We start from the raw sequence: 13379 nt of genomic DNA, 5'->3' as shown, positions 1-13379 counted from the left end.
AATAATTAATTAATTTTAAAAAAATGAAGTAGTGAATGAATAAGTCAACAGTTTAGTAGGAAAAATGCAAGTAGGAAGGGAAAGAGATAAAGTAGAAATCAAAACTAGCTATGGTTAAAAGATGAATAAAGTTTTCCCACTGGAGTTAATAAAAATGAAAAATGAAGAGAAAAATGTGTGCTGCTTCCCACAATTCTATATCAATGCATATCACATTCCTCTTTAGGACATGCAGGGTAAAGAGCAGTCTGGGTCATCTCTTCTCTTCAGTCTTTGGTGTATATGACTTTTTACCCCGATTAACTGGTTTTCTTTTGTATTCTGAAGTTTTCAGCCTGCTTTTCTTTAGTATCCCATACTTGACCAAGCGATGAAGCCTAGCCCTGATCTTTGCACTCTATGTGTTCATTCAACACATGTTTATGAGAACCTATTACACACACACACACACCCTGTGCCAGTCAATAGGCTCTGTAACAAACTTTTACTCACATATATACTATTTTTGGTTCTCTGTCCTTGTGAGCAAGGCTTTATTTTTAGAGAGATAAGTGAAGGAATATTTAAAATTGAGTTATATCCAAATATACTTTGAAACATAAATTAGATCTTCTGGGTGCTGGCCACCTTTTCTTTTCTTTTAATATGAACTGTGTTCATAGGAAACTTGATCCATTCCATCATCTGCTTCTTTAATGAATGCTGGGTGGCCAGTGAAGGATATAGATGTAGATATCAGGTCACCTGATTTTCTAGTTAAGCTTCTGTACTAATTTCATCATCTATCATCATCTTCCCATTAAGCCATTTGTAAAATATTTCAATTTAGGGAGTTGACAATAAATCACTCCTCTAGACAGATGTATATAGATATATATTTCTCTTTCAATTTTCCATAGAGTTAATCTTTAGTTAACACTTAAAAGTATTAACCTAGCATGTAGATATTCCAATAAGTTGCTAATTGATGAAAATGTGTTTCTCCGATTGAATAAAAAAAATTGATTAATGTACAAGGTCCTCTCAGCCCTAAAGCTTTATATCACAAGGAAATGTTTGTTGGTAAAATAGCTGATTGGACTGGGAAGCCAGTTCCCAGGGAGATCTATTTCACATGTACTCCTGTAGCAGAGAATGACAATCATAGAGAATTTGGGTTGAAATAAGACCTCTAGTAGGTCATCCAGTGCACTCTCCTCAACTAGGGTAGGATTGATTTCAAACGCCATTCCTTTGTTCATGAAAAACTTAGATCCATCTATTTAAGCAAAATGTTTTCCTCACTATGCAGGGAGTGACACCATGCAAATCCTTATGAGAGGACAAAACCAATTACATTGTTTTGTAATGTAAAGATAAAACTACGTTTTGGAGGTACTCATGTAATTCATAAGTAATGAATTTGGAAAAATTAGTTGTTTTCTGTTATTGAAACACTGTAAAGCTGATCTGCTTGGACACTTACTAGCTGTTGTTAACAAGGCCAAAATCACAGGTTTGATCCCAGTGTAGAGCAACCAACTCTTTTTGTTTTTATGTGGGCCAGTGAACTCCGTTTCTGTTTACTGAAGTAAAATCATCTTGCATAGTTTTGCCCCCCACCAAATGAATGAAATGGAATAAAAAGTGAATTCATCAAGCAAGTTACTACCTCTATTGCAAAAACAGGTCACAGCATGTATCCTACTGATTTGCTGGGTGTTTAAGGCCCTGGGGTTGTTAAAACATAGGATACAGAGTGACACTGGCTGGCCTCAGATTCTGGCCATACCACTTGCTAGTTGTGCATGACCTTGAAAAGTTACTAAGGATCTTTGCTCTTCAGTTTCACCATGTAAAAAACAGAACTAATAAAATCACCTACTTTGTGGTTCTTGAGAGGATTAAATGAGATAAACCAGGTATACTGCTCAACAAGGTACTTGGCACATGGTAAACTAAGTCTTCCAATTCATCTAATAACCAGGGAGAGCTGTTTTAAACTACTTTAGTTCCTGTTAAAATTCTTTGTGAAATAAATCTTGAAAAACTCTGGCTATATATGGCTCTCTAGTGAGTAGATATCTATACTTCTCCTCCATGATGATTAAAATTCTCAGACTAATGAGCCTAATGAGCCTAAATAGCATTCATCTGTTATAATGAACACAATTCTTCTCTTCACTGTAGACATTTAATTTCCAAGGAATAAGAAGTTTTCTCTAGTCATTAGGCACTAGGTGAAATGGGAAAGTTGGTCAATCTGAGGCATGAATTTTTAGCAGAGGTTCTCAATTTTGACTGTGATTTAGAATCACCTGGGGAACTTTTAAAAAAATACTGGTGCCAAGTGATTCTGACTTAATTGGTCTGTGTTGACGACCGGGTGGTAGGATTTGTTAAGGGCTTGTAGCAGGTGATTTTAATGTGCAGTCAAGTTTGAGAACCACCATGGTTAAAGAACATTTGGGCCCTGGTTATGTAAGATCAGAATCTGTTCCATCTCCAACTTATCACAGGCAACCTCTCCACTCCAGCTGAAGAGTGCTGTGCCTCTTCGCAGGCAAAGAGAGGGAAAAAATTTTTTAAATTATTTTTTTATTATTTCTTCCCAAACATCAAGATCTATAAATTGAGGTTTTGAGGTGAAAAAATGTTAGGCTACATCTTAATGATAATTTTTTTATTCTTTGGCTAAATAGCAGTTACAAATTCAGATAAGCTTTGGCCTAATACACTTCTGCAGAGTTGGCTAAATTATTATAGAAGTGTAGGATTATTCTGAAGCACTAACCTGGGATTGGTAACAAACCTATAAAAGAGAGGCTCTATCCTCTTTTCTTCATGCTATTCTTACCTGTGTTCGTGTGGTATCATGGAATTCCAGGGCTGGCATTTGATGCCACTTTTAGTGATAGATACCGTTCCCTTATAGCTACCTCCTTTACCGATGATGCAGTTTCTAATGTAGTCTATCAGAAGAAAGCAGAGAAAAATGCTATCACTATGTGTAACATATCTGCTGTGTATATTAAAAATAAAAATGATAAAATTCCATGCAAATCTTTAAGTAATGCTTATAAACCATCACAAATCATATTGAAATTTCTTGCCTAAAAGTTCTACTAATATTTTCAAAATAATACATTTCAGAGTAATCCAAAACAAAAAAGACCATTGAGGAGTTTTAATTTTGTGAGTATATACCTGGATAACTGTAGAGATTAGTCTACCTACTTAATGTAGATTATTCTATATACTCAACTGGACAGGCAAATTTAATTTAGCATAATGATTTGCTCAAATTCACAGACCATTTTAAGAACATATTAAAAACAAAAATTTGTAAACCTATATTGATTTCAAAAAGTTACTTTAAGATAATGGAAATAACTGATTTGTCTTTATATCAGTAAAATTGTGTGGGTTTTTGTGTATGTGTGTGTATGTGATAATTACATTATGCTGATTATTATTTTCATATTTTTGCTAACAGATCAGCTGCTAAATTATAGGACAATCAAATTGAAACAAGCTGTATATTTCTATCCAATAATAGTATATACAGTTGTTAGCAACCTAGAAGATTAAAGATGGTTTTATACTAGATTATGAATTATGTTTAGGATTTACAGAATTATTGGGGTGTATAGAGATCATCTTATTTTCTAACATGAATTAATTTTAATTTCATTTAAACATTTTCCCTATTAACAAAGAAATGTCTGTGTATATTACTAAATACCTAAGTTTAATAAAAAACACAGTATGATTTAAGAAAACATTAAAATTGAAATAAATAGTATTATCATAAACATAATTCATGATTATTATTTTGTGTAATGAGAGATTTATTCTGTAAAATACACATTTAGTAAACATTCTTCAATTATTTTATTATTATAAATCCACTGTTGAACAAAATAAACACCTTGTGAATATAATATCAAACTACCGAAGTAGACAAATTAATAATATGGTGTCAATTCTTTCAAAGATTTTTTAAAAGTATGTAACTAGGAATAGATCCAACTAATTTTTTAAAACCTCCACGTTTTGTTGTTATCAGCAATCATCACTATAACTTAGATTAATTATCCAAAGTTATTAAAATTTAGAATACTTTAGTAAACTCAAAATTTGCTGTTATATAAAATGTCTTAAACTAATAACTTAAGGTGGCACTTTCTAAAACGACTGTGGAGAATATCAGTTCCGGGAGATGTTACTAGAAATAAACAAAGAGGGGAGGGATAATCTAACTATGGAAAATTTGGGAAAAGCTCTCTTTAAAGTACCATACTGAAAATAGTCAAGGCAGTAGTGTCATCTGTCTTAATAGATGAATTGACTGCATAATAGATCCATGATATAATGAAAAAATCAGTTAGAAAGTGCACTGTGGCAGGCAATTACATATATTTTATACTGGTTTCATTACGAAATATTTAGGGAGAAGGAAGTTACCTTTGTTTTCATAGAGGTCAAATTCATGGCCAAACTCCTTTTTCACTCCACTTGACATGCTATTGAAAGGGAACCAGAGGCATCGCTTTCTTGCTTTGTCAAAAACAAAGGCCCTGAAAAAAATATCTGAATGAAAAGAAGGAATACTACTATTTATACAGTTTTTAAAGAATAGGCACCTGGTTTAAACAAGGAAGGCAATATAAAAACAGACGCATTATTACATATACAGAAACATGAGGGATATTTGAACCTACCATTTTGCTAGCCAAATAAGACAGAACAAAATTAAATTTTTATAGGTGTAGATTTAAATATCAGATAGAATAAAATTTGAAATGTTCTCATGTTATTCTCAATGACACATAGAAGAATGAGGTCTTCAACAAGCAAAATCAATATATAGCACAACTACTTGGAATATTTCTGAAGACTTTATTTTTTTTTTGTAAGTACACAGCAAGTTGGAAGATATTTTTGCAGTTATATACAAATTATTATATTTGAAATATCATGATTAACTTCTAAAGGTTGTAATTGTATAAAGCACATTCTAAAGTGACATGTCCTAAAATGCATTAGACAAATCACCACCCCAGGAGATTCTCCAGCAAAGAAGGATCTAAAATCAAATGTTTGGGAAATTTTGCATATAATATCCCTTCTTGGTGAGTTATAAAGCATTTAAGCTTATTAAAGGCGATGAAAATCCTGCTCTTAGGTAACTTTGCATAAGTCAATGTTTCCTAAATGGATTTGCTTGCATAAGCATTTTTAATTTAAATAAAAAACTAATATCAGAGAGAATACATTTTTGATATATCATCTTGACAAAAATTGCTGAAATGTGTTAACTCCTAAAATTATCATTCCTATAGCTAAGTATTACATTGGTATTTTCTTGCTCACTAAAAAAAAGTATTTCTAAAGAAAAATGATAAATACAAAAATCCCTTAACTGAGAATATAAAGTACTTAAAATTTTCAACACATTAAGTGTTACCATTTCTAAAAATACAGGAAATAAAGTTCGAATTCTGAACTATTTTCTTTCCATTAAGAAATAGTATTAAAACTCCTGCTTAACCATGTTCATGCTAATTATAATGTCACCATGTATAAGCATCTACTTAAGAAAAACACATAGATTTTCTAAGAATAAAGATTTTTTGCTTCCAGACTATATATATATAATATAGATATATAATATAGATATATATTATATATATATACTATTTTAACATCTTTATTGGAGTATAATTGCTTTACAATGGTGTGTTAGTTTCTGCTATATAACAAAGTGAATCAGCTACATGTACACATATATCCCCATATCCCCTCCCTCTTGCGACTCCCTCCCATCCTTCCTATCCCACCCCGCCAGGTGGTCACAAAGCACAAGCTGATCTCCCTATGCTGTGCGGCTGCTTCCCACTAGCTATCTATTTGACATTTGGTAGCATGTATATGTGCATGCCACTCTCTTACTTCGTCCCAGCTTCCCCTTCTCCCATGTCCTCAAGTCCATTCTCTATGACTAAGCCTTTATTCCTGTCCTACCTCTAGGTCCTTCATAATATTTTTTTTAAGATTCCATATATATGTGTTAGCATACAGTATCTGTTTTTCTCTTTCTGACTTACTTCACTCTGTATGATAGACCCTAGGTCCATCCACCTCACTACAAATAACTCAATCTCGTTTCTTTTTATGGCTGAGTAATATTGCATTGTATATATGTGCCACATCTTCTTTATCCATTCATCTGTTGATGGACACTTAGGTTGCTTCCATGTCCTGGCTTTTGTAAATAGAGCTGCAAAGAACATTGTGGAACATGACTCTTTTTGAATTATGGTTTTCTCAAGGTATACGCCCAGTAGTGGGAATGCTGGGTCATATGGTAGTTCTAGTTTTAGTTTCTTAAGGAACCTCAATACTGTTCTCCATAGTGGCTGTATCAATTTACATTACCACAAACAGTGCAAGAGTGTTCCCTTTCTCCACACCCTCTCTAGCATGTATTGTTTGCAGACTTTTTGATGATGGCCATTCTGACTGGTGTGAGGTGATACTTCATTATAGTTTTGATTTGCATTACTCTAATGATTAGTGATGTTGAGCATCCTCTCATGTGTTTCTTGGCAATCTGTATATCTTCTTTGGAGAAATGTCTGTTTAGGTCTTCTGCCCATTTTTGGATTGGGTTGTTTGTCTTTTTGATATTGAGCTGCTTGTATATTTTGGAGATTAATCCTTTGTCCATTGCTTCATTTGCAAATATTTTCTCCCAATCTGAGGGTTGTCTTTCCGTCTTGTTTATGGTTTCCTTTGCTGTGCAAAAGCTTTTAAGTTTCATTAGGTCTGAGTTGTTTATTTTTATTTCCCTTTCTCTAGGAGGTGGGTCAAAAAGGATCTTGCTATGATTTATGTCATAGAGTGTTCTGCCTATGTTTTCCTCTAAGAGTTTTGTAGTGTCTAGCCTTTCATTTAGGTCTTTAATCCATTTTGAGTTTATTTTTGTGTATGGTGTTAGGGAGTATTCTAATTTCATTCTTTTCCATGTAGCTGTCCAGTTTTCCCAGCACCACTTATTGAAGAGGCTGTCTTTTCTCCATTGTGTATTCTTGCCTCCTTTATCAAAGATTAGGTGACCATATGTGCATGGGTTTATCTCTAGGCTTTCTATCCTGTTCCATTGATCTATATTTCTGTTTTTGTGCCAGTACCATACTGTCTTGATTACTGTAGCTTTGTAGTATAGTCTGAAGTCCAGAAGTCTTATTCTTCCAGCTCCATTATTCTTTCTCAAGATTGCTCTGGCTATTTGGGGTCTTTTGTGTTTCCATACAAATTGTGAATTTTTTTGTTCTAGTTCTATGAAAAATGCCATTGGTAGTTTGATAAGGATTGCACTGAATCTGTACTTTGCTTTGGGTAGTATAGTCATTTTCACAATGTTGATTCTTCCAATCCAAGAACATGGTATATCTCTCCATCTGTTTGTACATCTTTAATTTCTCTCATCAGTGTCTTATAGTTTTCTGCATACAGGTTTTTGTCACTCTAGGTAGGTTTATTCCTAGGTATTTTATTCTTTTTGTTGCAATGGTAAGTGGGAGTATTTCCTTAATTTCTCTTTCAGATTTTTCATCATTAGTGTATAGGAATGCAAGAGATTTCTGTGCATTAATTTTGTATCCTGCTACTTAACCAAATTCATTGATTAGCTCTAGTAGTTTTCTGGTAGCATCTTTAGGATTCTGTATGTATAGTATCATGTCATCTGCAAACAGGGACAGATTTACTTCTTTCTGATTTAGATTCCTTTTATTTCCTTTTCTTCTCTGATTTCTGTGGCTAAAACTTCCAAAACTATGCTGAATAAGAGTGGTGAGATTGGGCAACCTTGTCTTTTTCCTGATCTTAGTGGAAGTGGTTTCAGTTTTTCACCATTGAGAACAATGTTGCCTGTGGGTTTGTCATATATGGCCTTTATTATGTTGAGCTAAGTTCCCTCTATGCCTACTTTCTGGAGGGTTTTTATCATAAATGGGTGTTGAATTTTGTCAAAAGCTTTCTCTGCATCTATTGAGACGATCATATGGTTTTTCTCCTTCAGTTTGTTAATATGATGTATCACATTGATTGATTTGCGTATATTGAAGAATCCTTGAATTCCTGGGATAAACCCCATTTGACCATGGTGTAGGATTGTGCTGTTGGATTCTGTTTGCTAGTATTTTGTTGAGGATTTTTGCATCTATGTTCATCTGTGTTACTGGCCTGTAGTTTTCTTTTTTTGTGACATCTTTGTCTGGTTTTGGTATCAGCGTGATGGTGGCCTCATAGAATGAGTTTGGGAGTGTTCCTCCCTCTGCTATATTTTGGAAGCATTTGAGAAGGATAGGTGTTAGCTCTTCTCTAAATGTTTGGTAGAATTCGCCTGTGAAGCCATCTGGTCCTAGGCTATTGTTTGCTGGAAGATTTTAATCACAGTTTCAATTTCAATGCTTGTGACTGGTCTGTTTATGTTTTCTATTTCTTCCTGGTTCAGTCTCGGAGGGTTGTGATTTTCTAAGAATTTTTCCATTTATTCCAGGTTGTCCATTGTATTGGCATACAGTTGCTTGTAGTAATCCCTCAATATCCTTGTATTTCTGCAGTGTCAGTTGTTACTTCTCCTTTTTCATTTCTATTGGTTTGAGTCTTTTCCCTTTTTTTCTTGATAAGTCTGGCTAATGGTTTATCAATTTTGTTTATCTTCTTAAAGAACCAGCTTTTAGTTTTATTGATCTTTGCAGTCATTTCCTTCATTTATTTTTCCTTCATTTCTGATCTGATGTTTATGATTTATTTGCTTATACTAACTTTGGGTTGTTTTTGTTCTTCTTTCTCTAATGGCTTTAGGTGTAAGCGCAGGTTATTTATTTGAGATTTTTCTTGTTCCCTCAGGTAGGATTGTATTGCTATAACCTTCCCTCTTAGAACTGCTTTTGCTTCATCCCATAGGTTTTCGGTCATAGTGTTTTCATTGTCATTTGTTTCTAGGTATTTTTTGATTTCCTCTTTGATTTCTTCTGTGATCTCTTGGTTATTTAGTAGTGTATTGTTTAGCCTCCATGTGATTGTATTTTTTAGAGTTTTTTTTTTTGTAATTGATATCTAGTCTCATAGCGGTATGGTCGGAAAAGATACTGGATACGATTTCAATCTTCTTAAATTTACCAAGGCTTGATTTGTGATCTGAGGTGTGATCTATCCATAGAATGTTCCATGAGTACTTGAGAAGAAAGTGTATTCTGTTGTTTTTGGATGGAATGTCCTATAAATATCAATTAAGTTCATCATGTTTAATGTGTCATTTAAAGCTTGTGTTTCCTTATTTATTTTCATTATGGATGATCTGTCCATTGGTGAAAGTGGGGTGTTAAAGTCCCCTACTATGATTGTATTACTGTCGATTTCCCCTTTTGTGGCTGTTAGCATTTGCTTTATGTATTGAGGTACTCCTATGTTGGGTGCATAAATATTTACAATTGTTATATCTTCCTCTTGGAGTGATCCCTTGATCATGATGTAGTGTCCTTCTTTGTCTCTTGTAATAGTCTTTATTTAAAGTCTATTTTGTCTGATATGAGAATTGCTACTCCGGCTTTATTTTGATTTCCATTTGCATGGAATATCTTTTTCCATCCCCTTACTTTCAGTCTGTATGTGTCCCTAGGACTGAAGTGGGTCTCTTGTAGACAGCATATATACAGGTCTTGTTTTTGTATCCATTCGGCCAGTCTATGTCTTTTGGTTGGAGCATTTAATCCATTTATATTTAAGGTAATTATCGATATGTATGTTCCTATTACAATTTTCTTCATTGTTTTGGGTTTGTTATTGTAGGTCTTCTCCTTCTCTTGTGTTTCCTGCCTAGAGAAGTTCCTTTAGCACGTGTTGTAAAGCCGGTTTGGTGGTGCTGAATTCTCTTAGCTTTTGCTTGTCTGTAAAGGTTTTAATTTCTCCATCAACTATGAATGAGGTCCTTGCTGGGTAGAGTAATCTTGGTTGTAGGTTTTTCCCTTTCATCACTTCAAATATGTCCTGCCACTCCCTTCTGGCCTGCAGAGTTTCTGCTGAAAGATCAGCTGTTAACCTTATGGGGATGCCCTTGTATGTTATTTGTTGCTTTTCCCTTGCTGCTTTTAATATTTTTTCTTTGTATTTAATTTTTGATAGTTTGAATAATATGTGTCTTGGCATGTGTCTCCTTGGATTTATCCTGTATGGATCTCTGCCCTTCCTGGACTTGATTGACTATTTCCTTTCCCATATTAGGGGAGTTTTCAACTATAATCTCTTCAAATATTTTCTCAGACCCTTTCTTTTTTCTCTTCTTTTTCTGGGACCCCTGTAATTCGAATGTTGGTGTATTTAATGTTGTCCCAGAGGTCTCTGCGACTGTCCTCAATTCTTTTCATTCTTCTTTCTTTATTCTGCTCTGTGGTAGTTATTTCCACTATTTCATCTTTCAGGTCCCTTATCTGTTCTTCTGCCTCAGTTATTCTGCTATTGATTCCTTCTAGAGAATTTTTAATTTCATTTATCATGTTGTTCATCATTGTTTGTTTGCTCTTTAGTTTTTCTAGGTCCTTGTTAAATGTTTCTTGTATCTTCTAAATTCTATTTCCAAGATTTTGGATCATCTTTACTGTCATTACTCTGAATTCTTTTTCAGGTAGACTGCCTACTTCCTCTTCGTTTGTTTGGTCTGGTGGGTTTTTACCTTGCTTCTTCATCTGCTGTGTATTTCTCTGTCTTCTCATTTTGCTTAACTTACTGTGTTTGGGGTTTCCTTTTCACTGGCTTCAGGTTAGTAGTTCCAATTGTTTTTGGTATCTGCCCCCAGTGGGTAAGGTTGGTTCAGTGGGTTGTGTAGGCTTACTGGTGGAGGGGACTGGTGCCTGTGTTCTGATGGATAAGGCTGGATCTTGTCTTTCTGGTGGGCAGGACTGCATCCGGGGGTGTGTTTTGGGGTGTCTGTGGACTTATTATGATTTTAGGCAGTCTCTCTGATAATGGTTGGGGTGGTGTTCCTGTCTTGCTAGTCGTTTGGCATGGGGCGTCCAGCACTGTAGCTTGCTGGTCGTTGAGTGGAGCTGGGTCTGAACATTGAGACAGAGATATCTGGGAGAGCTCTCACCAAATGATATTACAAGTGGCCTGGAGGTCTCTGATGGACCAATGTCCTGAACTTGGCTCTCCCACCTCTAAGGCTCAGCCCTGACACCCGGCTGGAGCACCAAGACCCTGTCAGCCAAACGGCTCAGAAGAAAAGGGAGAAAAAAAAGAAGAAAGAAAGAAAGTAAATAAAATAAGTGAAGTTATTAAAATAAAAAATTAAAAATATTATTAAAATAAAAAAGTAATTAAAAAAAAGAAGAGAGCAACCAAACCAATAAACAAATCCACCAATGGTAACAAGCACTAAAAACTATACTAAAAAAAATGGATAGACAGAACCCTAGGACAAATGGTAAAAGCAAACCTATACAGACAAAATCACACAAAGAAGCATACACATACACACTCACAAAAAGAGGAAAAGGGGAAAAAAAAAGAAAAAATATATATATAAAGGAAAAGAGCAACCAAATCAATAAACAAATCTACCAGTGATAATAAGCTCTAAATGCTAAACTAAGATAAACATAAAACTAGAAACAAATTAGATGCAGAAGACAAACCCCAAGTCTACAGTTGCTCCCAAAGTCCACCGCCTCAGTTTTGGGGTGATTCATTGTCTATTCATGTATTCCACAGATGCAGGGTATATCAGCTTGATTGTGGAGATTTAGTCCTCTGCTCCTGAGGCTGCACAGAGAAGTTTCCCTTTCTCTTCTTTGTTCACACAGCTCCTGGGGTTCAGCTTTGGATTTGGCCCTGCTGCTGCATGTAGGATGCCCTCTGGCGTCTGTTTGTTGCCCGGAGAGGAGGGGCTTAAAGGAGCAGCTTTAAGATTAGGGGGCTCTGGCTCACTCAGGCTGGGGGGTATGGAGGGGTATGGAATTAGGGGCGAGTCTGTGGTGGCAGAGGCCAGTGTGAAGTTGCAACAGCCTGAAGTGCACTGTGTGTTCTCCTGGGGGGAGTTGTCCCTGGATCTCAGGCCCCTGGCAGTGGCGGGCTGCACAGGCCCCTGGGAGGGGAGGTGTGGATAGTGACCTGTGCTCACACACAGGCTTCTTGGTGGCGGCAGCAGAAGCCTTAGCGTTTCATCCCCATCTCTGGTGTCCATGCTGATAGCCACGGCTCGCGCCCGTCTCTGGAGCTCATTTAGGCAGTGCTCTGAATCCGCTCTCCTTGCACACCATGAAACAATGGTCTCTTGCCTCTTCGGCAGGTCCAGACCTTTCCCCGGACTCCCTCCCAGCTAGCTGTGGCGCACTAGCCCCCTTAAGGCTGTGTTCCCGCAGCCAACCCCAGTCCTCTCCCTGTGATCTGACCTCCGAAGCCTGAGCCTCAGCTCCCAGCCCCCACCCATCCTGGCGGATTAGTAGACAAACCTCTCTTGGCTGGTGAGTGCCGGTCAGCCCTGATCCTCTGTGCAGAAATCTCTCCACTTTGCCCTCCGCACCCCTATTGCTGTGCTCTCCTCCACGGCTCCGAAGCTTTCCCCCTCTGTCACCCACAGTCTCTGCCCATGAAGGGGCTTCTAGTGTGTGGAAACCTTTCCTCCTTCACGGCTCCCCCCGCGAGGTGCAGGTCCCATCCCTATTCTTTTGTATCTCGTTTTTCTTTTTTCTTTTGCCCTACCCAGGTACGTGGGGAGTGTCCTGCCTTTTGGGAGGTCTGAGGTCTTCTGCCAGCGTTCAGTAGGTGTTTTGTAGGAGTTGTTCCACGTGTAGATGTATTTTTGATGTATCTGTGGGGAGGAAGGTGATCTCCACATCTTACTCCTCTGCCATCTTGAAGGTCCTCCTCCAGATCATATATATATATATATATATATATATATATATATATATATATATATATTTTTTTTTTTTTTTTTTTTTTTGCGGTACGCGGGCCTCTCACTGTTGTGGCCTCTCCTGCTGCGGAGCACAGGCCCCGGACGCGCAGGTTCAGTGGCCATGGCTCACAGGCCCAGCCGCTCCGCGGCATGTGGGATCCTTCCGGACTGGGACACGAACCCATGTCCCCTGCATCGTCAGGCGGACTCTCAACCACTGTGCCACCAGGGAAGCCCCAGATCATATATTTTTGAAAGCACATAATTTTCTTATAATTTTATGTAGTTCAAATTAGTCATTTATTTCTTAACATTGTAACAACTTTTAAGTAATTTTAAATAAGGGGAAATAACTTTTATAAAACAAATATTAAAAAGATGTTATAAAATTAAAGTATTTTAACTATTATTTTATATTTTTACATAGTGC

General features: G+C 36.5%; 1 protein-coding gene across 1 annotated transcript in view; it reads right to left on the bottom strand.

Moving 5' to 3' along the window:
• The window catches only part of HGF (hepatocyte growth factor), an 83515-nt gene that overhangs the window by 58886 nt on the left and 11250 nt on the right, over nt 1-13379 (bottom strand). Inside the window, exons 4-5 of the mRNA XM_060156165.1 lie at nt 4447-4559; nt 2837-2951 (exon numbers count right to left, since the gene is read on the bottom strand). Coding sequence (XP_060012148.1) covers nt 2837-2951; nt 4447-4559 — 228 coding nt within the window. The remainder of the gene's footprint in view (nt 1-2836; nt 2952-4446; nt 4560-13379) is intronic.

The sequence above is a fragment of the Lagenorhynchus albirostris genome, chromosome 8, assembly GCF_949774975.1.
Source record: "Lagenorhynchus albirostris chromosome 8, mLagAlb1.1, whole genome shotgun sequence".
NCBI lineage: Eukaryota > Metazoa > Chordata > Mammalia > Artiodactyla > Delphinidae > Lagenorhynchus > Lagenorhynchus albirostris.
This window is presented reverse-complemented; position numbering and strand designations above follow the sequence as displayed.